Here is a 23417-nt window from a genome sequence, read left to right on the forward strand (position 1 = left end):
TATGCGAAATAAACACACATCAATGTGACCGCGCCAAATTATCTCTTTTCTATCCAAACACCTTCTGGTGGAAGCGGTAATTTTAACCTACAGAAGATGAACTTATCCTTCAATGAAGTCATACAGCTACACAGAGATACAACCCTCCGCCACAACACGCAGCGTCCGTTTGGGAGGGACTTGAATTTATTCGGGAGGCGCACACATTGATATGCGCAACATGGAGGGAGAAAATAACAGTTCACAGGTTAGTAAATGTGCAACACTGGACAGATCAATCAAAAAGAATTAGTTTGGGTTTGTAGAAACAAAAAATAGTTTTATTTTAAAGATACAATAAAATACATAAAAGAATAGAGTTAAGTTTTTGTGTGTACTGATTGTATAGTTTAATTTCATTATTTCCAGTCATCTAAATGCTGTATAATGGTAACATTTCACTCTAAATACTCCCCACACCCCCTAAAAAAGAATCAAAGATCCTCTCCAGACGGGTTGTAAGACATATAATACTGCCCCACAATGTCAATTCAATCATCTGGTTACAAATTCTTAAAATGTCATCCACTCCTTCCCCTCTTTCGTTTTCTTTCATTTCAACACTTTAGCTGCTGGAGACAAGATGTCTAACAAGCTACAACTGCAAAGTCTATTTTCAGTGTAAGTGCTTTGGAGGCTTCAATAAAACACTTGTGTAAGTTGCATAATGGACCACATTTGGCTTCAATATTATTATGCTCATAGGTACCTGTCTTGAACTCAGTTTTTCACTGAGAGCAGAGTAATGTTCCACTCACATATCTGAGTGGAGGGAGGCTTTAAATAATAACATACAATACAATGTAACTAATAGAAATACATTTAATGCATAAAAAACAGATTACATGAAAACAGTAGAAAACATAAAAGATGACAAATCCATGTATATTCTTGCGTCACTCTTCACCCATGCCTGTCTTGATAATTTCTCCTCTTCTCAATTTGGCTGCCTCTTCAAACTTAGTGATGGCCTCTTTACAGGCTTTGTTCTGTAAGCAGGAGAAAGAATACATGAATTAGACATAATGCAAAGGTCTTGTACTCTCATGGGAACTTAGAAATTGACATTTTGTAGACTTTTCAACATGTCTAGGCTAACGCAAACACTTAAAAAAAAAAAAAAACTCATGTTATCCTCTAAAGAACATACAGTGATGAACTTCTGTCTCTCCTTCTGTAGTTTGACGAATTCTTCCACAGTCAGCTCTTCCACTTTTTTCTTCAGGGTGATGAAGTGGCATGATGGCGAATGAGATTTGTGCTCCTTTCTGGCAACAAAACAAGAGCGTGATGAGGGACACGTGGAAGAAATGGACATGGAGCCATGCAAAACCTCTGCTGTGCTCGTTTTTAGCCCACTTATGTGCTAAATAATATTCTTAACTAGTGCATCAAAATTAATAGCAAAAAAAAGGATCTTCTCCAACTAAAATTTACTTCTGCAAATCTTTTTAAATCATAAAAGTTCTGTTATTTTGTCTTGTATTTTTTCTAATTTCAAGCTATTAGACAATATTAAATGACTCCCTCTGCTGATTTTAAACCCTTAAAGTTCAGTTTACTGCTCATGGGGGATAAACACACATCCTTTGAAATCAGCTGTATGATGTCTTCTGTGGCTCTGGAGGAACTTTCTAAGACTGAGAAAATAACCTTGATGATTCTGTGATTAGCAGACATCATCTAGGGCTAGGCTCTGACTTACATACATTCACTGAAAATATTTCTAAGACCAAAGCACTTTACAACCTACTACACTCCAGTGTTTGTTTTTAATAGCTTGTTGTTGAAACCATTTTCCCTTTTCCCCTGCTGCATGATGTTACACTAACCTATTTCCCAAGAGAATTAGACTAGAAGCGGCACAAAATCTCGTCTTTTTATTTGCGGTTTTGGCTCCTGAACCCTGTAATGCGATCATCTTACTCTGGGTCATCTTCCGGCTCCCAGCCCTCCAACTCTTTGAGGCAGAAGAAACACATGGCGATGTCTGGGCTGTTCTCCGAAGGGGTGTGGATGAAGCCAGCTTTAGCCATCTGAGGAAACAAATAAACAAGGCAATAAAAAAAGCTGTCAGGTTTGGGAGTTGTGTGGGGAAACAACTAGTCAATGAATTGTGATGTTCAATTATTATTGGTATTATTTATCACATAAAAATGTCAGTCAGTACTTTCAACTTCATTTGTATCTATAAATTGAGTGTTTTTGGGGCTCCAACTATCAGATAAAATAAGGAACTTAAATATGGCACTGAGGGCTCTGGACTTATCTTGATAACTAAAAGATTAGTCAATAATGAAACCGTAGCATTTATTGCTACCGTAATTGTATTTATCAGCTCTTTGTCTTGAAGCTCAGGTATGCCGATACTCATTTAAAACAGTGGCTCGCTAGATAATAACAGTAACTACAGCATTTATACTTAGTTTGTGCCTCTCACATATTTATGTAGCTATACACAATGCTAAATAGCTGAACTGTACTGTTATCAAACTGGACTTTACATTTCATATCCCTCATTTAATCCATGCACGTCACTTTCATATATTTCATCAAACACTGACTTGACATTTTACATTGCATTCCTCCTCCTCTGTTACATAATTTAATTACTTATTACACAAATCACATGTAATTTTTGCATTTGTCATCTTCATATATTTCATACACTTCATTTCAGTCCATATTTCCTTTGAACAGTCAATAATTCATTTCAACTTTTATATCCCATTTCAAAACTATTATTATTACATTCTGTAATTAGATTTGTTAATTATCCTTTAATTTTAGTACTACTTTATTTCATTATCACCCTTATTACATTACTCTTGTGCTATTTTTATTCTTCTATGTTGAGTTTAATGGAGGAAATGACAAACATACATGTGAGATACAAACTGGGGCTACTTTGTTAGCTGACCTTAAATTAGAGCTGCCATTATGTTAGCGACGACACTGTGACACTTTAAGCAAATGTTTACTGCTAACAATCTCAGAGCTTTGACTGTGGGAGTGACGATACCTTGCTAGCGTTAAGCTTGGTAATGCTACTTTTTAAATACGACAAGGCGATATGGATTTGATAATAACCATGAACTAGTGTATCTACTAAACCCACAACTAAATAATAAGGTTAAATCGTATCTGATATGAATATTCGTGTTTGTCTTGCTTTAAAACTGACATTAGTAGTTGTTATGTTTGCCTGAGAGTGGCTAACACTTAGCAAAGGTCAACCGTTTGAACGTTTACTCACGTTCTGCGGGGTGCACGCGCAGTCTGCGTCAAAAGGCCAACCCTCAAAAGTTTTCAGCCTGTTTTCATAAAAAAACATTTTTATGTTCCCTTCGTTAAAATGCTCCATCGTTAAAAACGTAGATGTCAACAACTTTCGTGTCACCGTCACCTAAATAAAACAGCCACCGACCGAGCTACAGGGCGTTTTTAAATTTCGGTGAGTGTTCTCTTCGGCTGGGCTGATTGGACGATGAAAATGACGTATTGTACGTGACTTTTTCGTTACGTCGCTACGTCACGCCGGTGTGTGAAGACTACATCTATGATGGAGACTAAAGACGCTCAGTGTCAAACAAATTGAAATAACATATTTACAATAAATATTAAATTGTATTCTAAAGGAAACAGAACATGTTTATCTCACTCTCTTATCTGAGCCGAGTAAGAATTTGGATTATAAAGGCCACATCCGCCGGCATGCATCATGGGTAATATAGTTCTTGGCGGTCATTGGTCCAAAATGCGACGCGGGGAAGTTTGCGAGAGCTTTAACAACCTTTTCGGCATGAATCCTGGTTAACATTCACTCTTTTTACCCCTCACTCAACTAACAGTGCTCACGGGGACCTACACATCCAGACTCGACAGTTTCTTCTTCGTCTGTTGTGGCTATGGAAGGAAGGTGTGCTGTTGAGACTCTGGCAGAGTTTGGCTTCTCAGCAACGTCGTTCACAGCAAAGGTCCTGCTCTGTTTTGGGACAGATGTGTGCATCTGTACTGGCAGCGAGGAAGTCTACGTCTTCAATACCCAAGAGAGAAAACTCAGGGCAAGTAACTGATGTGTACACTATTATGCTTTGATCAGGTGCTACAATGTCACTGGAGAGTCAAGAAAAATCATTCTCCACATTTTCTGAGATTTGCTGTGTTCTTTGTACAGGCTGTCCTCCAGTTTCCTGCTGCTGTGAGTGACCTGGTTGAGAGCCATGACAAGCAGCTCCTATATGTAGCCTGTAGGAGTGGAGTTTACTGTGTCAGCTCATCATTTTTGCCATCGAGGTATAAACAGTAGCTAGGTTTTCATTCAGTTCCTCTAATTTATAAACTAGTCTATATTTGGAGAATTGACCATGTGTTGTATAAAATATGTTAAATTTAATGCCTCACTCGAGTGACCTTTTCACCACTGCAGGGTTCAAAGCTCCCTGGCTGATGCATCCTCCAGTCTGGCTCAGCTTAAAATCACCTCAGAGTTTCTTTTCGTTGAAGAGGAAGGAGTGTTGTCTCTGCTCCTCGTCGGCTCCGCACTCCTCAACCTTTCCCAGAGAGACACGTCCTGGCTGTTGACTGTGTACAAAACGCCAACACATTCAGTATCCAGCAGCTATGAGTTGCTCTGTTCATTCAAGCTCCCACTGGTCTCAGCTGTTGCACATGATGGCACGGAGGGAAAGAGTGGACTTGGAAGAAGGCCAGTGCTAATTTGCGTCCACTCTGGCGATACAACACTACCATCTTCTTCCTGCACTTCTTCATCTGAGGCAGCTTTAACTGGCGGCCACTTTCACCTGGAGCCCGTCCTCTTCAAACTTCTGTTTGGGATTGACACGGCTCTCGCCAAATCACCAGTCGTACTCTGCGGTCTGCCAGATGGGCGCTTGTGTTTCCTCCCTCTGCGTCTCCCAGGATCAAGATTCAAGGTCCTGCATAACCTTGAGCAGCCAGTCATATTTGTTCGGGCATCTGTTGTCATGGAAACGAGTGAAAGACAAGCACAGTGTTTGGTGGCAGTGGGTGAACAAGGGAGAGTGGTGCTGATAAAAGCTGATGAGGGAGGGCCAGAGGGAAGGGGTATGATAGCTGGTTTTACAGAAGGTTGTGTACCGGGGCCTGTGTTGTGTGCCTGTGTGGATAAACACTGTCTTTACTACAGCACTGGTTCAGATCTGCTGGCACTGGATCTATCAGAGGGATCATCTGGTAGAGCAGTGCAAGGAAGGGATGAGGATTCATACAGCAAGACAGTAGCTGCCGTTCAAAGCCCCACCAGTTTAAATGTGTGTAGAGTCATCGCATTGGCTGAACGCACATACAACTCTGCAGGTGATCAAACTCAGGTTCACTGTCAAATGAATATAAGTGTTGAGCTAACAAATAAAACAATTTATTTTTAGAGAGATTTGTAGCCACAATTTTATGTAATCATTCCATAGATATGCTATTGTGTTCTTGTGGGAAACTCCACAATCGAAGAAATCACCCGATTAACATGATCCATTTAACACTTTTCATATATATATATTCATGTTTTTTCTACTCTGGTTTATATAATTTCATCAGCAAGCAGTGTTGTCTGTTTTTTTAATTCCTTTCTGTTTTAAATTAATTTGCAAAGTGCATGATGCTAATTCTTAACACTAGTCTACATATTTGGGTGATTAAAATCACAGTGGGGTGATAAGACTTTTTTATTGAACCACTTTGTTGCTCTGCCTTCTGCTTCTAAGACACTCTATGAGTTCACTGCAATTATGTTGGCTGTGGTTTAATTGGCCCTTAATGTATGCTGCCTCTGTTATCTGGGCCTCATTTTCACTCCTCTTGCATCCTTGTATATTTGTTTACCTCTTGACTCTGAACTTCACTATGTGCTCTTTAGAATATTTTTTTCTAACTTAAAATTGCTTTTACATACTAGGTGAAACTCAGCTGCTGGGGCTGTCTAACAGAGGACAGCTGCAGATAATTACCTTGCCTGTTGGGAGAGACGATGCTGGATCATCTGGGCTCCCTTCCACAGAGGTGGGCCGCAGCGTGCGGGACCTACTGTCAGCTATTGGAGATGCTTGTGAAAGGTAACTGCATGATCCTCCTTTTTTCCAACACAATACGACTCTGAAACAAAATACTTATTGTTGTCAGCAAATAAATGTGCTTGTTCTTGTTTTCCTTTAGAGCATCCTGTCTGAAAACTGCCATCAAATCCAAAAACCAAACTTTGAAGCACCTGAATCAGGTGCTCAACATCAGCTTCCTGTTGGCAGCCAGTGCGAACAGTGCAGAGCAGCCTCCCATCCAGGAGAAGCCAATCAGATGTCATGCTGTGACCACTTGGAGCAGATTGCTTCAGAAAGACTCTTTGAACTTAACATGTATCCTGGATAATGGAAGTCCTTATCTACTGGAACGAGGTTGGACACTGAACATCATTGTGTTTCCTCTCTCCTGCTCCTCCAGTGCAGGAGGGGAAAGCTCCTCCACACATTTTTCATTCCCTTTTCACAATCTGCATCCAGGGGAAAAGCTGGAGGTGTCACTGCCCCTAGCAACTACAGGTGACACATCCTTCCCCATTACAGTCAGCTGCTCACTCATCTTCTCACTCGCAAGTCTCCTTGGAGAGGAGGTGGTCGCAAACCTTCCTGGCTCACAGAGCACCTGCATCAGTTTGCCCTTGAACACACTGACAGTGGATTGGTTGCATGCCCTGCAGGTGAACGGTCCCACAGCCACACACAAGAACACCACATCTCAATCCCACGACATCACCACCCCTGATCCCATCCAAGCTTTTGTAACGTCACGCCAGATGAGGTGCAGAGGAAGAGGGGACGGAGGAGGAAAAAACGCTCTAAACCCTGAGAAGGAGCAGTATTCGGCAAGTGTTAGGGTGTCGTCAGAGTTACTAAGAGATACGTTGATATTGAAAACCTCAGATTCGGACCCTCAGGGGGCAACGTTGGCTCCTCCAAATGTATGCTTTTCTCTACTGGATTGGCTGTTGTCTGAAGGTCCTGGAGGAGTGGAGACAGGACAGCAAGGAGACAAGATCAACAGCTCCTCCGTCCATGCTCGAGATCCGAACGGACACACAGTCAAACTGACTGCAAAAGAGGCAAAGCATCACCTTACAAGTTTACCATTGTACATCTAATCTTGGGTGGTGTAGATGCATTTAATAACACAGGTATTGTACGCCTTTTGTTTTACAGGTATATGAAGGGGAGGAGTCTCAGGCCACAGTGGAGGTTCAAGTTGAGAGCTCATCTATGGCAGCAGTGTGTGGGCTGCACCACGCTGTCCTGCGTAGAGTACAGGTACACACACAACATTACTAGTAAATTAAAACAAGTACGGTGATGTTTATAGGACATCTGGAGTCTCCTATGTTATGCTTCACACACATACACACATACGTCGCTTGAGTCTCATGGTACAGTCAAAATATATAGTCTAGGCTATATGTTAATGCAGGAAAGCTCTGTATCACTTTTATAACATGTAATGGAGAATAAGCCTTTACCCTCTTTCCCAAACTCAATTTTATTTCACTACTGTAAATAATCTTAATATAATTTGTCCTTTTTTTTTATCTAGCCCAAACTAGAGGTTTATGAAAAGATGTATGTAGAATGTACCTGCCATTAGATACACAGAAGTGGGATTAGATACACAGAAAGAGGTTTCTCAGAATTCATATTTAAAATTGCTGGTGTTTCAACATCTGTGTTTTTTGACACAGACTCTGATGCAGAGGGCTCCTGAGAGGGCTGCCTCCTCAAAGAGGATGCAGAGTTTAGGTTTAAGACAAGCACTACAACTGGCTGAGGTAAGACCAACTTGATTTTGTTATTAATTACAGTTGCAACTAACTTTTATTAACATTACTGACAAATATGTTTATCATTTTGATTCATTAGTTATTAACAAGTGGCCAAAAAATCAAAAAGTATTCGATATACAATCATGTGATATAAAGAAAAACGGTTAAACCTTCAAGTCTGATCAGCAAATGCTTGTTTTTTAAGTTGACTTCACAACTCTGGATTAGCTTTACATCAATAATCCATTTTTATGTTTTCGTCTAAATGATCTCCCTGCTTCTGTCTTTTTAAACTCTTTTCCCCTCCTCCTCTTATGCCAGCGCCTCTTGCAGCAGATCCAGCAGAGTCGTATCTCTGGGGCCTTTGGTGTGGGTGTGTCCGCAGGGCAGATGACCCGATCTCTCCTCAGCGTGTACCGAGAACTGAGAGAAAATCCTCTCCTCATAATTTAACATTTATCTCAGCTGAGCCTGCATCACTGCCCTTGGCCTTTCTCCGCTGTTACGTTATCTTGCTTTGCAGCTGATTATAAAATAATAAGCACTCATGGTCCTTTATACTTCATGCTGGTGTAAATATACTTTTGTATCGCTCTAAATGAGTGTGTGACCATTTTATATTTAACACAGAAGAATTTTTTGACATGACTTTGAAGATGATCTTATTTGCTGATGTATAGAAGTGATTATTTGGTTCCAGTCACATGACAATTAATTAAATGAACTATATTTCTGTGTACTCTCTCCTTCATGGTTATTCTTATGTGACTCATTTGTTTCCATTATTATTTTTCTGTTCTCTTATACAGCCATGATAATAATGGTCACTTACACCATCACTGAAACAATGTGTTCAGTACAGTGTAACCAAAGAGCTCAGGTGGAGTAAAAATGTATATAGTTATAGTCCAAATGGGAAGAGTCTGTCTTACAGCTGGATGAAAGCCCTCAGGTTCATAGAGTGTGAGACATGTAGGTGTAACTGTGATGTAGCATCTGATGTCTTACAGTGGAAACAAATGCATACTGTTGACTGGTAGATTACAGGGGCTTGATTGTGAATGACCAACACATTTTTAAAAAGTAAGGAATTCATTTGAATAAAGCTTGTTATCATAGTCTAGTCCAAAATTACAACTTAAATTAACACAAACCAATTGCCACACTGAATTTAAGGCTATCATGGCCCTTTGGAGTGTGGCGCCATTGAGCAGTTCCCCCACTGATGATCCAGTCTTGATTTTAGTCTGGGATTTTAGGCATGTTTGGTCAGGAGCAGCGTTAAACACGCAAGTCACACTCATATAAACTCTTTTTTTGTCACTTGAACCATAAAAGCACTCACAAAGATACAATACAGGCCTTTTTCACAGATTACATTTTTATATGTTGTGGTGGGGAAAGCACTGAATAATAAAATTAAGTCTGAATTCCATTTAACTACTTAAATTACGTCCAGCTAATTTATTGTGCATGCTGACTCACTGTCACGGCTTAGTGGGAAACATGAATATAACAGAGGCATTGTTATATTATTAGTAACACCTGAGGTTGTTCAAATGTATATTAATAGAAATTAAAGCTCAGTCCTTTTCAAATAGGCTATGTGGAATGTGACTGTTTCTACATTTTTGTCTTATCCCTCACATAACAGCAGATCAGCTCTTGTTGTGAATGTAGACTTCAGCCAGTTGCTGAAACAACATATTTTTGCTGTTTTTATGAGTGTAAGGTTTTCTTAGGAAAGAAAATGCATATGTTCCTAGAGATAGAACAAGACACTAACAGAAAAATGACGCAATTACAAAACTATACAATGAAGATCAACAGTCCTCAGACTTCTGATAGACCTGTTAACTATTCAGGGAATTAAATCTGCAGCATTTCGGGGATGGATAACCTCCTGGCTGCTGTATGTATGTGGATAAAAAGAAGCGAATGAAAGCTTGTGCTGCTGCCAGTAAGGTGATCAAGTAGGAACCTTTCATCACCCCCAGAAGTCACCACATTAATAAGAGTGACCCTGCATGACCCCTCCACCCACCATTACATGTGGGGAGACATACAGCAGCTCTTGTTTGGTGTGGCTTTATATCAGTGCTGCTGCTTTGACGGTGATGTTTGAAGCTGTACAACTGCAAGATAGAGCTCTTCATACACAGACTAACACAGATTAATCTCTTAAATAATAACCACTTTATAAATCTAATAGGATTTTTTTAAACTATAAATCCAAAACAAATACAAAATATATTTGAGTTTTTATTGATTCATACCTCATATTTTATGTCAGCTGCTACCCTGTGAAGACATACGAAGAAGGTTGACTGCATTATGAGGGGAATATCATGTCCTCTTTAACAAAAATGCAGAGTCATATCTATTGTTACAATGGGATAGGCTGTGTATATCAAAAATACGAGAAAGGAAATATCATTTTCATTTCATCAACACTATTTTATTCCACTCTATTCTGTTATGTATCATCATCATTATTACAATAAATGTGTTGTATCAGAGGTGGCCTTTTATCCTTTTTGTAAAAGACACAGATGCACCACAATTTAAATATTTTCTTGAACAATTATGAGACTTTGAAATGGATTGCAATGTTGACCACTTGCAGTGCCTGATCTCAAACATGAACATATTGTCTGTTAGGTGGCAATGATGTGACACGGTCATTGGTCTTGTCAGTGAGAATGAAACTGATCTAAACAAAACTCAATGAATAAGTATATCATGTTTTGCTGTGCTAGTTAAAGTGATTTAACCAAATTTCTTCATGTTCACATAAGAGATGCTGTCCTGTGGTCAGTCTGGAGTATTGGAGAAGAAACACACAAAGGCCAGTGTCAACTATCAGATTGTCTTCTTATGAGTCATCTCTAGACTGATAGACTTGTGTGGATGATCATTAGTCAGTAAGTGATGTCATTTCACCTCGCCTGCTGACGGTAAAACTTCACTGCTGCAGGAGAGGATTTGAACTCACAATCTCTGCAGGTCACAGTTTTATAAGTACCACACACTAACCAACTGCACCACTGGAACAGATGTAAGCCAACTATCTTGCTCAAGCTGGTACTGTTCAAACTCTAATGAAAGGCACACATTCCCATAATAAAAGAAAAGCATCACACATTAAAACTACTAATGTCTTGGGTCAATGAGCACTCCAAACTAGTTTCTGAAATCTCTATGTTTTTATGAGACTCGTGAGTGAAAAAAAGAACCCAGTGCACATGCAGATGACTGTGCCCATTGACTACTTGTGTTGATTCATGGGTCTTATGAGTATTAGTACAGTAGTAGGGAGGCTAGTACAAAGAGTTTAAAGAGAATCTTGATATAGTTTGAAGGGGAGCATCAAAAGTTGTCTTTTGACTGAAGGACTCAGTGTCAAGACCTGTAATCATGTGGTCTTTGTTATTAGAGTGGTTTAGTAGTGTGATTATCAGAATTTACCAGTTAATATCAATATTTTAACTTTGTGTTGGTTGAGTATTGTTATCAGATAGTTATGGTTATTTTTCTTCTGCAGTATTTTAAAACTCTGCTGCTCCAGGTGAGGCTTGAACTCACAACCTCGGCATCACTCTGCAGGTTACTGTCTTATAAGTACCGTGCGCTGACCGATTGCGCCACTGGAGCCTGTTTAGTGACCAAGTTCAACACTGAACAACTGAGAAAGATTAGAGGGATTATTTTTGGGCAGATCTGTTGTTAGATTGAATTTGGCTAGAGCTATGCTGGGAGTTTGCTGAGGTCATCAAAATCAGAAAGGAATCATTGAGATGGAAGTTGTTCACCCTCACAGCCAGTTCACATCCACACAATCCTGAGAAGAAACAAGAGAAAACAGCTGTGTTGTTGAGCTATGGAGGGCTGCTGCTCTTTTCGTTTTTTTACAGTAAGAAAGATTACCCCTACCTATCTAGGCCCCGGGGGTAAAAATGAAATTCAGGCCTCCACTGACTACTTAAGCTCAAATTAAAAACAAAAGACTGCTAGTACTATGACAGAAACAGTTCCTGTAAATGATCGTGCTGTAAGAGCACTTAACTATTCAAAAGCAGTGGCTGGTCTAGAGAGACCCAATGACCTCATCCACCAGTCACTGGTTCATCAGCACCTCCTGCTATCATCAAGGCAGCAGCTGCTTTACTCAGAAAAACAGCAACAACAATGACTGCTCACATCAAACTGTAAACTGCTGGTCTCCACATATACAAAGTTACTGAATTACAGGGACATTTATGGTTCACACTTTGCACTGGCCTAGGCCAACATACATTTGACAGTTCATATTAAAATTCTTCTTACACAGTAATGCATCTGTTGTATCCAATCCAATGAAATAAAACACTGCTACTACTATTGTATTATTGGCTTGAGTTACAGTCTGTATAACATGAAAGATGTGAAAGAGCCCTTATATAAGTTCTTGAGTGGTATTGGTAGTGGTAAAGAAATGTGACATTACTAAAACAAACTTTAACCAGCCATAAATGTTTTTTTTTATTATCTCTATGTTCATAAAAGAAAGAAGAAATGTAGAAAAACATAAAAGAGAGACAAATGAAAAATCCACCCACATCCAGTCACCAGTTAAAAAGATCCAGTTAGTACTGCTAACATGTATAGGACATGAGTCTTAGTTACAGTCTTCTTCTGTTTCTACAGGCATTTACTAGAAACCCAATCATTCTCATCTGCTAATAAACATCCTTGGACAGTATTACCAATGCTAATGACTGAACTCCTCTAAAAGGTGACCTCACACTTAATGGTGACTGTCTCAAATGGCATTTTGACTCCCTTCTTGGACTAGACAAGTGACAAGTATCATTACACACTTGTGTCACCACTTTGTTGCCTTGAAGTCACTCATGTAATACCTGTAAAACCAATGATGCTTAGTTTTACATCTACAGGGGTTCAAAAGACATTGTAAAAATCTACCATGTCTTGACTGAAAATAATACTTTTTTAAATCTTTAAGTTCAAATCTTTAAGTTATTAGCAAATGCTAATTTGAAAAAAAAACAAAAAAAACTCTAAAGAACACACAAACTGTAATGTTCAGTCACACCAATTTTGCTGTTTGGAGATCAAGCAGTGGCTCAAAACATTGTTCTTTTCATCAAGACTTTTCTTGTATATACATTCTTGCACTTTTCTCCTCCCTGTTTGTTGCTTCTGTAAGTCCACTGATGCAACAGGGAAGAGGAAAAGAGTGGAATGAAGTCAGTAGCAGCTGCATCTCATCGCTGATGAGCAACAACACCTCAAAATGCCACAGAGTTTAGTTTTCCATAAAGTATTGATGTTGGCCCAGCAGTGGTGGCTAGCAGTGCCCTCTACGATAACAGGAGTATGGGTTTTAGGATTCTGTTCAGTTCTGCATTAATACTCCCACAGAGTTGAGCTGCTCAGGCTTAGTCCGTCTCCTTTCAGTGTGCCTCCTGGGTCTCCACGCAGGTATTTGCCGTTTTTGCCACGGATGGCGAGGCGGCCGTGCTCCAGGAGCTCCAGAGTAAAATCCTCAGGGGTCTCGCCGTCTGAGCACACCAGCCCAGCACTGTTAACGTACCAGAACCGGTCATCCACACCTGCAAGAAGTCACACAGAGAAGGATTGTACTGATGAATGACTCTGTATAGGTTGAAACCTTCCAAATATCTTATTCTTGTGTTTTATTTTAGGTGATGAAAAACTACTGCAACTTCTGGTTCTCATTGCTTAAACACAGGTTAGTTTGATAGACGAGAAGAAAAGAGATGCAGGTATTGAAACAGTGGTGGGAGTGGGTGTATTCTGACCTTTAATGTGATACGCCCCATTACTGAATTGCAGGTTGAAAATGTCATAGACGGATCTGCTGGCATCCAGCGTGTTGGAGTTCTTGTGGTGGCAGACAAAACCATACTCTCCTCTGAGGATCAGCATGGGCCGGTTGATCAGTTTCAGAGTGAGCTGCTCGTCCTCACCTGATGAAAGATGACAGCAAAATTGTGAAAAATAACATCAGAGGGGACATAAGTGAGGTCAGAGAGTCTGAGGTGAGGAGGTACATTAGTAAAAAGTTGGGTGTAAAAGGGAGAGGAACAAAAATGGTCTTACCTATGGAATCACTAACAGCAAGTAGCTGGCCATTCTTTTTGGTGCAGATATATTTCCCATTGCTAGCTTTCAGTGCCACCTTGTGGCCAAGCCACTCCACTGAAAACATGGTGCTTGCTGACCTGTAGGTGGGCATCACAAGAGAGAGAAGATAAGACTTTCTCTGCCTTGAAGTGCTCTTGGAAATACTGTTATTACATATTGAGTGCACAATGGAGAACATTTTATGGCATGTGATGTTTAGGGAGCAGAGATCATGTGAGAAAATCAATAATGGGAAGCAGGAGCATTTTATCACTGCATGCTAATGTCTGTCATCATATGCAAGTGACTGCCCTGTATGATTCTGTTTTAGTTTTTTGTTTAAGTTTTAGCTGTTGCACTGTGTTTTTAATAAATGAATACATACATGGTTTAATTTTGTCATTGCAATGCCCGTTTTATTATGGGTTCCACTTTGTCATTTATGGTCAAACATTAGTGAGTATTTGCTTTTATAACTTATAAACTTTGAGGTCAAAATGTATAGAGAACAGCAGAGGGTTGAACTGGATTAAAGAGAAACAGAGCAGGAAGTTAAAAAGGTCACTTTTGGTTTTTGCCAATATTGTAATAGTGCAGGACAACCTCCTTTCTATAGCCCACAAATAGCAGTAATAGGAAATGTGGACCTGATGTATTCATTTTACACTGTAATGTCTATATACAAGCATTCACTCACACTTCAGTGTCAGTACTCTGGATGCCCCCATGGGCCACCAGGGCCCAGTAGTTCCCTTGGCTAGTGCGGAAAGTACACTTCCTGGTTTCCTTGTCAATCTCCATCTGAAACGTCTCCATGTCTGTCTCATCTTCCTGGTTGGCTGCAAGGCTTACTCCTGAAAGGGGCAGAGTAAGCATGTCTTTTCATTTATACAGCATGAAAACTCAAAGACTATTTAATGATGGGAGGAGTGCTTCCATCAACTGCTGCCCACAGGTTTTTTTTTATGTCTTTATCCCCCTCAATGTCAGTGTTGTATTTTGCATACAGCGCTGCTTGAAAGTTTGTGAACCCTTTTCTGCATAAATAGGACCTTAAATGTCATCAATGTGAGTCTATGCCTTATTTAAAGAGGAGAAATCTAGGTCTTCACTATCAAAGGCTGAGCTTCACAACACAGGTTTGTAGAAAACTGTCATGGCTCAAACAAAGGAGATTTCGGAGGAACTAGGTTGTGTACAAATGGAACACAACCAACCACAGTGTTACAGTGTCCAAAGAACAAAGATCACACTGAGAGCAGGTGTGTAATAGTGCAGGAGGCTACAATGGACCACAGGGAAGAAAAAAGGCCTTTCTTGCAGTGACTACATTCAATGTTCATGAGTCTACCTTCAGGAGAACATTGAACATCAATGGTGTGCATGGCAAAGCTGCAAGGAGAAAGCCACTTCTCTCCAAAAAGAACAAAAGGCCACTGGAAAAATGTTCTGTAGACAGATGAAACCAAAATTGCACTTTCTGACTGAATGAGAAGCATTTTGTTTGGCGATGAGCAAACACTGCATTCCAGTATAAGAACCTCATACCATCTGTGAAACATGGTGGTGGCAGAATCATGGCATGGGTCTGCTTTGCTGCCTCTAGACCAGGATGGCTTCCAATCATAGATGGAGCTACGAGTTCTCACCTTGATCCTATAAAAATGCTGTGGAAGGACCTGAAGCGGGCAGTTCACTGCAAAGAAGCCCATCAACACCCTTGAGTTGAGACTGTTCTGTAAGGAGGAATGGATTCAAATCCCCCCAAGATAATAGGCAGGGCTGATGAACTGTTACTGGAAATGTTTTATAATTTATCATTTTGTTATTTTTGCAAAAGGGGGTCACAGCAGTTACTGAAATAAACAGTTCATATATTTTTCCCTTCTCAAATTTGTAAGATTGGATAAATTTCCTCAATGAATAAATTAGTCTCATTTGTTTAATTGATTTCCTTTCATCTAGTTTTGGGACTTGTAAAAATCTGATCATATGTTCATATTTTTGCAGAAATAGAGAAAATTCACAACTTTCAAGCAACACTGTAAATGCAGTTTGTTGTTCAACTTGTAATATTACAAAATTAAGGGGTGAGATAATGAATTGAGGGCAGCATCCAACTGTGTGCTCATAAAGTAAATGTGATTTGTGCTGGATCGGTTTCAACTTAAGTGATTGTTGCAAGAAATGTTGGCAACGAGTACTTTTAACACTCCAAATACCATCTGCAGAATTTTCATGTGAGTTTTTCAGATTCAGATTCCTACATGATCCTCTTGGGAAAGCAGTGACATAGCAGCTTGCTAATCAGGTTGTATCGTTGTGTTGAACTTGGCTCAGCATGAAAGAGCTGGTAATCATCCTGGGATGTTAGGTTATTTTCAAAAGCACACTTACACACTTGATCTGACAAGCAAAACATACACCTTCCTTAGGGCAAATACATGTTGAGTAATAGACTGTCTTGATGCATTTAGGGATAGAATACACAGTGTATAAAAAAACACTGCAACACTAAACTTAATCATGCAGAAAAATTTCATGGAGACAAGTTAGCATGTTTCTCATGTTTCTCACAGTAATATGTGTTATCAGCTATACATAGATGACACTCTCACCACAATGCCCTGCATCAATTACTTTCAGACTAGATTGAAAACAGAGTTGAACATATGAGAAACATACTAACACGCAGACAAACACAAACACAGAGAATTCCCTCCCGCTCTGCTTTGCGTAATGATTTGGCTTCAATTGGAAGCTTTAGCATTTTATACCACTCTCATCCATACACTACAGTCATGACTAATAACCTTGATGTCATACCCTTTTATTAGTTTCTTTTGTCATTAAGTAAATGACTAGTTATAGTTTGAACCTTTATTTGTGGAATTCTTGATTGTTAGTATAATTGTTAGAAGTATAGAAAACAACTGTTTGTCTCACCACCAAAAACAGATTGCAGAAGGCTAAATCCTAAATTAATTGCATCCCATAATATCCCCAATACATTCTCTTAATCCTTTAACAACACTGATGTGTACGCATTACCCCCCTCTTATCTCCCCCTGCTCTCTTTTCGTCATCCTTCTCAACCTTCCTCCCTTCCCCCAAGTCCCCTTCCTTACACCCTGACCCCTCCACCCCCACCTCCCACCATCAACCCACCTCCGGCCCTGCCTATCTGCCCTATTCACAGTGGGGCTCTGATATAATCAGCTTTCGAGTGCTACCCGTCCAATCCCTCAATCCCCTCAATGAAAGAATAAAGGATTTCATGGTCCACACTTAGCAGGATGTACAGATAATTACCAATCCCTCTCAACCCTCAAGCTAGCAGAGTTATGAATGATCAAACATAGGGAGTACATGCAAAAAACATTAAAGTGCATCTGCATTAAGAAGAAGACTGAAATTATAAGTGTCTTCAGGTGACTGCATTTAAAAGATGCACAAAAGTGTCATTTCGATATATCCAAATATCATTCAGGGGTTACAAAGAAAGACAGCAGTACTTTGAGCTAAAAGCAAACCTAAGCATGCTAACATCACAATAACTATGGTAACGTGCTGATTTTTTAGCAATTATAGTGTTTAACACATTCACTATTTCAATTTAGTGTGTTTGCGTGATAACATTTGCTAATGAGCACTAAACATAAAGTACAACTGATACATTTCCCTCAAAACTACAATTGTCAACTTTGTGGTGGCGCTATAGGAAAGAGAAAGGGTCACCAAAATGATTACGGTACATTGTGTGGGAATTATAAATGTCTGTATGAAATTTTATGGCAACCAGTCTGATAGCTTATGAGATATTTGGCCGAAATTGCCATCCATAAAGCTACACTGCTAGCATGGTTAAAAACATAAGACAAATATACTGTCTGGATGTCCTTAATCAGGTCAAGCCAGGTTTCTAATACAATTTATGGTGATGTGTTCTTAGTGTATCACAAGTAATAACCTGATTTTATCATAATGCACTGCATCAAGTGGTGGATGTAAATTCCATCTGCATAATCCAACATGGATGCACTTGCACCAGCCTGGATAAACATCTTTTGGAAGAAAGAAAAAAAAGAAGCTCTAGATACAGTCTAATTCCATCTGTTTTAAGATTATTCTGAGGCCTTTTGCTTCAATTTAATATCAGACCATAGAAACACACTGAAGGAGAGAGAAAGGGTGGATGACACGTGACAAAGATGTCATGGTTACTGAGCTACCTGGACGCTTTAATCACATCTTATTCACACTTGATAAACTAGGTATCATGAGGTCATACAACTGTCTGGTTAAATTATCATTGATCTTAAGTGCATTTGAAGCATAAATTTCTGCCCCTCTCTACTCTGCACCTACGCCTGGGGGCCCATCACTCTCATTCTCTTTCATCCCGACTCAATGTCATGCTTTGTCTACCTATTCCATGTGTCCATTTCACACTAATTCAACCCAGAAATGATCCTCAGACAGGGCTCAGCTGGGACTTCACCGCCGCTATCTGATAGATGAGAGACCAGGACACAGAGGAAGGAGAGAAGGATGGAGGAAGAGAAAAGAAACAGAGAGCGGGGGAGAAAGAGATTGGATACGCTGAAATCCAAGCTACCAATCTGATGATATCAATAGCTCTGTTGATGACTGTCTTTGACACACCAGTTGGTCAAGCATACAAAATAAGATGTTGTCATCATAGCCATGATCACTGTTAAACTATGCAGCATTGCACAGTAGACCTATCAATACACACACACACACACACATACACACACGCACGCACGCACACATGCACGCACGCACACACACACACAAAGTATCTTTAGTATTGCCACATTTTGGATCGGACCCCATGATCCAGCTCCACTTTCTGGTGTTGTCCTACCTGCTGCCTGCAAGTAGAGCAGGCCTAACTAATACATCAACGATGGATGGCTCTGACATCTATTATTAATGGTAAGCTGATGCCACTATCCCCCTGTCCCTTATTTTCTTCCCTCTCCAAATCCTTTATCCTTCACAAATGCATTTTTTTCTGTTTTATTTCAGTCTCTTAATTTTTTTTCTTGCTTATCTGCATCTGGGTGTTGTGCGTGGGTGTGTGTCTGTGCATGCGTGCATCCTGTGTGTATATACTGTATGTATGTGTATGATCACGTGTGTGTTAATGGAAAGTTTGTGTCTTTGGGGTATCATCTCTTCTTCACTTTCAGGGCAGAGTGGACCACTTAGACCTGGGAAACACTGAGAGGTGATGAGAGACATGATGAAAGATCTACGTGGCATGTTTAGGCACACACACACACACGCACACACACACACATACACACACACACACACACATGCACGCACACACACACACAAACACCCTGAACTTACTCACATTTGTACTCGCTTTAAAACAAAAGGCCAACATGACTCCTCTGCTCTGAAGGGAGCTTAAACCGAGGCGCTAATTTATGTGTAAAGACACTGGTGATATTAGGGAGGATGAAGAGCCCACCTGTCTCCACACATACTCCTATTGTTATAAGTCCTTTGAGAGTCCTCCTACATGTGTATCCTCCTTTCTCTGCTTTCCGTTTCCCCCTTCTTCTCTTTTAATCATCATGTTGAACTCAGAGGTGAAAGGTAACAAGGTATATTTACAAAGGTATTGGGACTAGCACTTAAATATTTTCCATTTTGTACTTATCCCACTTTTGGACTCATTTAACAATTCATCCTTATTGGTTGCTAACTATAATCCATGCTCCTTGCTAACCAAATAACAAGTTGCTGAAAGAGGTATTTACTGAAGGTTTGCTGCAAGCTTTAATTTTGTGCCATGCAGAAAAACATATATAATGACAAAAAACCTTGTCTGATGTCACTTTATGGTAGCTAAATACGGTATATTTACTCCATCTTTAACAATGTGTTTCTTTGATTTTCAGCAGCACTCTAACTGAGGCTGGGGTTAGTGGGTTAGATTAGGGGGCTCGGCGGGGCAGAAGCTTTGGCCCCAGGTGAGAGGCAGCTTGAGTTTCTGAAAGCAGACTCCCCCCTCGCCTTCCAGGAACAGGGGCCAACTTCATCAATTATTCATCACACCTCACCTCACCACTCACCACAGCCGGACGGCATGGTTGTGTGTGGGCGAGTGTGTCGGAGAAAGATAAAGCTTTTGTTTGTGCAGAACAAGTTGAGGAAGAGAGAAAGGGAAAGGAAAAGAGTAGGAGGGATGAGTATTACAGAAAAATACGAGCATGATTGTAGTGTTTCTGTAAATGCATGGAAACATTGTATACAAGCTACTCTATACTGAATGTGGGATCTATACTCCACCTTATCACTCTTTCCCTTCAACCAATCAGTTTACAGTGCTCCCAGTCATTTGGTTTCTGCCTGCAGCTCCCACTGCTAACCAGGAACAATGAGCGCAGAAAGATTCAGTTACAGCACCCAGGGTTGAAGTAACTCGACCCTGCAGACAAGAATCTGCAGCCTGCAGATGGGTGTCATGGCCAAGTATGCTGACAAGCACTGTTGGTGTATGCTAATCCACCCCAAATCCAGTTTCAAATCAGACCAGCAACCCCCTTTCAACCATCAGCAACTGAACACTTGGCAAGTACTTCTAATGCACTTCTGGTTGCATGTAAAATGACCCTAACAATTACAGTTTTTCTTGTTTTTACGCTGATCAAAGAAATTGAACCTTGTTTTTCAGAAGGAATAACTTTGAAACCAATGTGGAGCAGGTGTAATCCATCCATATAGTAGTGTGCTGCCATGCCTGCACGCTGATCAAATAACGCACTCCAACAGCCCCTTTACAAGACCGAAGAGTAAATACATAATACAGTATCAACAAAGCATTACTGTACAGCATATAGGTTACAAGCAGCTGTTTCAGTAAGCCCAAGGGACAAAAGCCAACAGTGTTAACATCATTACCCAACAAAGCCAGGGCACATATCTGAGGCGGAATGAGTTTTTTTTTGAAAAATCACTATTTATGATGGATTATTTGGTCAAAGAAAGGAAAAAAAAACATGTCCTATTTTCTCATCATCCCCTTATTATATTTGTTGCATTTTATAATGAAATGACCACCATTTAATTAAAAGAAACCCACTCTGACAAATGAAACTATATTTAATTCTATTGTATTTTAAATTAAAATAGAATTCTTTAGAAAATAGGTTTTTAAACATGCTGAGAAATATGTATATTCTGGGTAACATGATTCCTTCCGACATGGATGCACAATAAATCTTTCATTTGGCCAAGTCACTCACTAGCTGATGCTTTAATACAGACAGTGGACTGATCCATATCAGTGGGCAGTGCTGCAAAACCAATGACGTATTCGTCTCAGGTCTCCCAGATGAGACCGATAGTCTCTCATATCAGCTTCATCTATCTTGTCTTCCTGGAAAGATCCAACTGTTCGATGTGATGTTGATGCACAAGTTGATGTGCAGACTACATTACCCATAATTACAATGCACCCTATCACCTGCCAATCATTTGCAAGTGGCTGAATCCCTAGACCGCGAATATTCAGCATCTCCACTAGTTAATGTACTTCCTGTATGTTGTAAACTCAGTTTTCTAGGGGTGTATCAGTATACAGTATGTGTATATGGACCAGTAGTGGTAACTGTAGTAGTTGTAGTTGCTGCTGCCCCTCTGCTTCATTATGTATGTGAGTAGGTCAGTGTATGTCATCAGAAGACTCGTGTGACCACCCTCAGTGGCACATAAGGTCAGCCTTTGTCCATTTAATTAGACATCTAGGATCCTGGCAGAATGTTGCAGCTTTTGCATGAATTCAGGCCAAAATCAAAAACTATCTCCTGATGATGTGTCTGTGTTTTCCTACCTTGTCTTATAGAGACATAACGCCCATTGGCTGCCATCAGAACCACCTGTGGGTGGCTCTCCTCCAGGTCAAACAGTTCATCTTTGCCCGGCTTGGAGCAGCGCCCGGACCTCAAGGTACCTGTAGGCCCCATGGGAGACAAGTACTTCCCTTCACAGTCTTTGAAGGCCAGCTTCCCACACTTCAGCTCCAGTGTGTACGCTGTGGCTCTGCCGCTCTCCGTCAAGAGCTTCCCATCATTACTGAGGAAGCGGCTGTCACAGGTCTTTAGGCAATACTTTCCATCCAGGTAGACGAGGGTCAGGAGTGCAACTACTCCCCAGGGAATGTTCAGATCCACAGCGATCTCTCCATCCTCCATGGAGAGATGGGCGTAACGCTTGCGGGCCACAGACAGAAGGCTGGCTTGTGGATGTAGAGCCAGGTGCACTGCCCACAGTTCAGCATCTGTGATTACCTGGGCAAAGCAGGACAGATAGTCCCGAGAGCCGCCGAAGAAGCGGAGGTGTTGCTCAGACTGCAAGGCCCAGCGGCCGTCCGACTGAGCCACGATGAGGAAACGGCAGTCTGAATTGTGCCCGTCGGCCTCACAGGTGACCTTGCCGTCCTTGTCAGATGTCAGGTAACGTCCGAGGTGGCTGCGCAAGTACACCACCTGGGTGTCCTGAGAGTCCTGCTCAAGAGTCCATATCTGCTTCTTTTTCAGGCTGGGTGCAGATGCATTTACCTGAGGGACAAGGAAGATATCACTCAAAGTCTTATTTTCTATACAACAATGCCAAAGTGCTTATTTCATACATCGATTGTCATGTTTGTACCTTGAAGCCAAAGGTCTCAGCAGTGAGGTAGCGACCCTCATAGTTGATTAAACCAAACTGCAACTTCAAGGGACGGTTCCCATTTGACGGCATCTTCACCTGCAGAAATCAGGAGGGTGGCAGAGCAAGAAAAAGGTGAGACAATTTGGGGATGGTGGGAAGAGAAAAAGTAGCAAATCAGGAAGAGAGAGGTAAATATACCTGGCATGGGGTGCAGCAGAGAGGGGCAGGCATAAAAAAGGGGAATACAGGTTTTTTAAAGAGGATGGAGGTGATGTCATGGAGAATGATGAAATGAGAAAGTCTTAAAGACAGGAAATCAATTCATTAAGGTACAGTATATAAAGCACTCCCAAGACCACAAATTCCTTCCCCCGCCCATGGCTTCATTATACATTTTTCCAGCAACAGCCGCCTAATTTACTTACTGTGGTTTTGTGGCTTCCTCTCTACAGTTTCTGCGGCTCTAATTCCAGCTCCCAGATTTAAGAGGCTTCTTTCACCAAGCGTCCTCTTGTAATTCCCTCTCTCTGTTCTTTTCTGTCCCTCTTCTCTCCTTGTCCTGCGGGTTCTCACGTTCTGTTGATCAGGTCTCCCGGCACCCCTCCACCACGACCTCTCTTCTCTCTAATCAGGTTGGAAGCAGCAAAGACTTGAGTCAACCCTGATCTCTCTTCAGTCTTAAGTCCAGCAT

General features: G+C 40.7%; 3 protein-coding genes and 1 non-coding gene across 5 annotated transcripts; 1 reads left to right on the forward strand and 3 right to left on the reverse strand.

Moving 5' to 3' along the window:
- Positions 1 to 817: 817 nt before the first annotated feature.
- On the reverse strand, positions 818 to 3474 carry birc5a (baculoviral IAP repeat containing 5a). Its single transcript, XM_062442561.1, has 4 exons — positions 3296 to 3474; positions 1966 to 2075; positions 1190 to 1307; positions 818 to 1028 (listed from the first exon to the last, which is right to left on the reverse strand). Exons 1-4 carry the CDS (start codon positions 3401 to 3403, stop codon positions 936 to 938), a joined length of 429 nt encoding a protein of 142 aa, XP_062298545.1. The 5' UTR covers positions 3404 to 3474; the 3' UTR covers positions 818 to 935.
- Positions 3070 to 8566, forward strand: faap100 (FA core complex associated protein 100). Its single transcript, XM_062442560.1, has 9 exons — positions 3070 to 3080; positions 3891 to 4103; positions 4217 to 4335; positions 4469 to 5379; positions 5975 to 6131; positions 6232 to 7171; positions 7269 to 7373; positions 7799 to 7885; positions 8201 to 8566. Exons 2-9 carry the CDS (start codon positions 3948 to 3950, stop codon positions 8330 to 8332), a joined length of 2607 nt encoding a protein of 868 aa, XP_062298544.1. The 5' UTR covers positions 3070 to 3080; positions 3891 to 3947; the 3' UTR covers positions 8333 to 8566.
- A 2873-nt stretch (positions 8567 to 11439) lies between these two features.
- Positions 11440 to 11533, reverse strand: trnai-uau (transfer RNA isoleucine (anticodon UAU)). The gene is made up of 2 exons: positions 11496 to 11533; positions 11440 to 11475 (listed from the first exon to the last, which is right to left on the reverse strand). It is a non-coding gene; the product is annotated as a tRNA-Ile (tRNA).
- Positions 11534 to 13288: 1755 nt separating this feature from the next.
- fscn2b (fascin actin-bundling protein 2b, retinal) lies at positions 13289 to 22816 on the reverse strand. 2 transcript variants are annotated; one of them, XM_062442843.1, is made up of 6 exons: positions 22724 to 22816; positions 21906 to 22632; positions 14727 to 14883; positions 14006 to 14127; positions 13705 to 13872; positions 13289 to 13494 (listed from the first exon to the last, which is right to left on the reverse strand). In XM_062442843.1, the coding sequence occupies exons 1-6, from the start codon at positions 22814 to 22816 to the stop codon at positions 13289 to 13291; spliced, it is 1473 nt and encodes a 490-aa protein (XP_062298827.1). The 2 variants fall into 2 exon arrangements, with proteins under 2 accessions (XP_062298827.1, XP_062298826.1); XM_062442842.1 differs by having other exon boundaries at positions 13289 to 13498; positions 13700 to 13872.
- Between the last annotated feature and the right edge of the window lie 601 nt (positions 22817 to 23417).

The sequence above is a fragment of the Scomber scombrus genome, chromosome 21 (genome assembly GCF_963691925.1).
Source record: "Scomber scombrus chromosome 21, fScoSco1.1, whole genome shotgun sequence".
NCBI classification, from domain to species: Eukaryota; Metazoa; Chordata; class Actinopteri; order Scombriformes; family Scombridae; genus Scomber; species Scomber scombrus.

Bases quoted from the DNA above. Each gene is read 5' to 3' on its own strand.
- fscn2b (XM_062442842.1), bottom strand. From the start codon at position 22,816: ATGCCGTCAAATGGGAACCGTCCCTTGAAGTTGCAGTTTGGTTTAATC. The intron at 14,884-21,905 runs GTAGGAAAACAC...TGCCCCTTTCAG, and splicing joins TTATGTCTCTATAAGACAAG to GAGTAAGCCTTGCAGCCAAC. The intron at 13,499-13,699 runs AATACACCCACT...GTGTGACTTCTT, and splicing joins CGTATCACATTAAAGGTCAG to GCAGGTGTGGATGACCGGTT.
- birc5a (XM_062442561.1), bottom strand. From the start codon at position 3,403: ATGGAGCATTTTAACGAAGGGAACATAAAAATGTTTTTTTATGAAAAC. The intron at 2,076-3,295 runs GTGAGTAAACGT...TTGTTTCCTCAG, and splicing joins GCGCGTGCACCCCGCAGAAC to ATGGCTAAAGCTGGCTTCAT. The intron at 1,308-1,965 runs GTAAGATGATCG...TTTTGTTGCCAG, and splicing joins GAGCCGGAAGATGACCCAGA to AAAGGAGCACAAATCTCATT.
- faap100 (XM_062442560.1), top strand. From the start codon at position 3,948: ATGGAAGGAAGGTGTGCTGTTGAGACTCTGGCAGAGTTTGGCTTCTCA. The intron at 4,104-4,216 runs GCAAGTAACTGA...TTCTTTGTACAG, and splicing joins CCCAAGAGAGAAAACTCAGG to GCTGTCCTCCAGTTTCCTGC. The intron at 4,336-4,468 runs GTATAAACAGTA...TCACCACTGCAG, and splicing joins TCATCATTTTTGCCATCGAG to GGTTCAAAGCTCCCTGGCTG.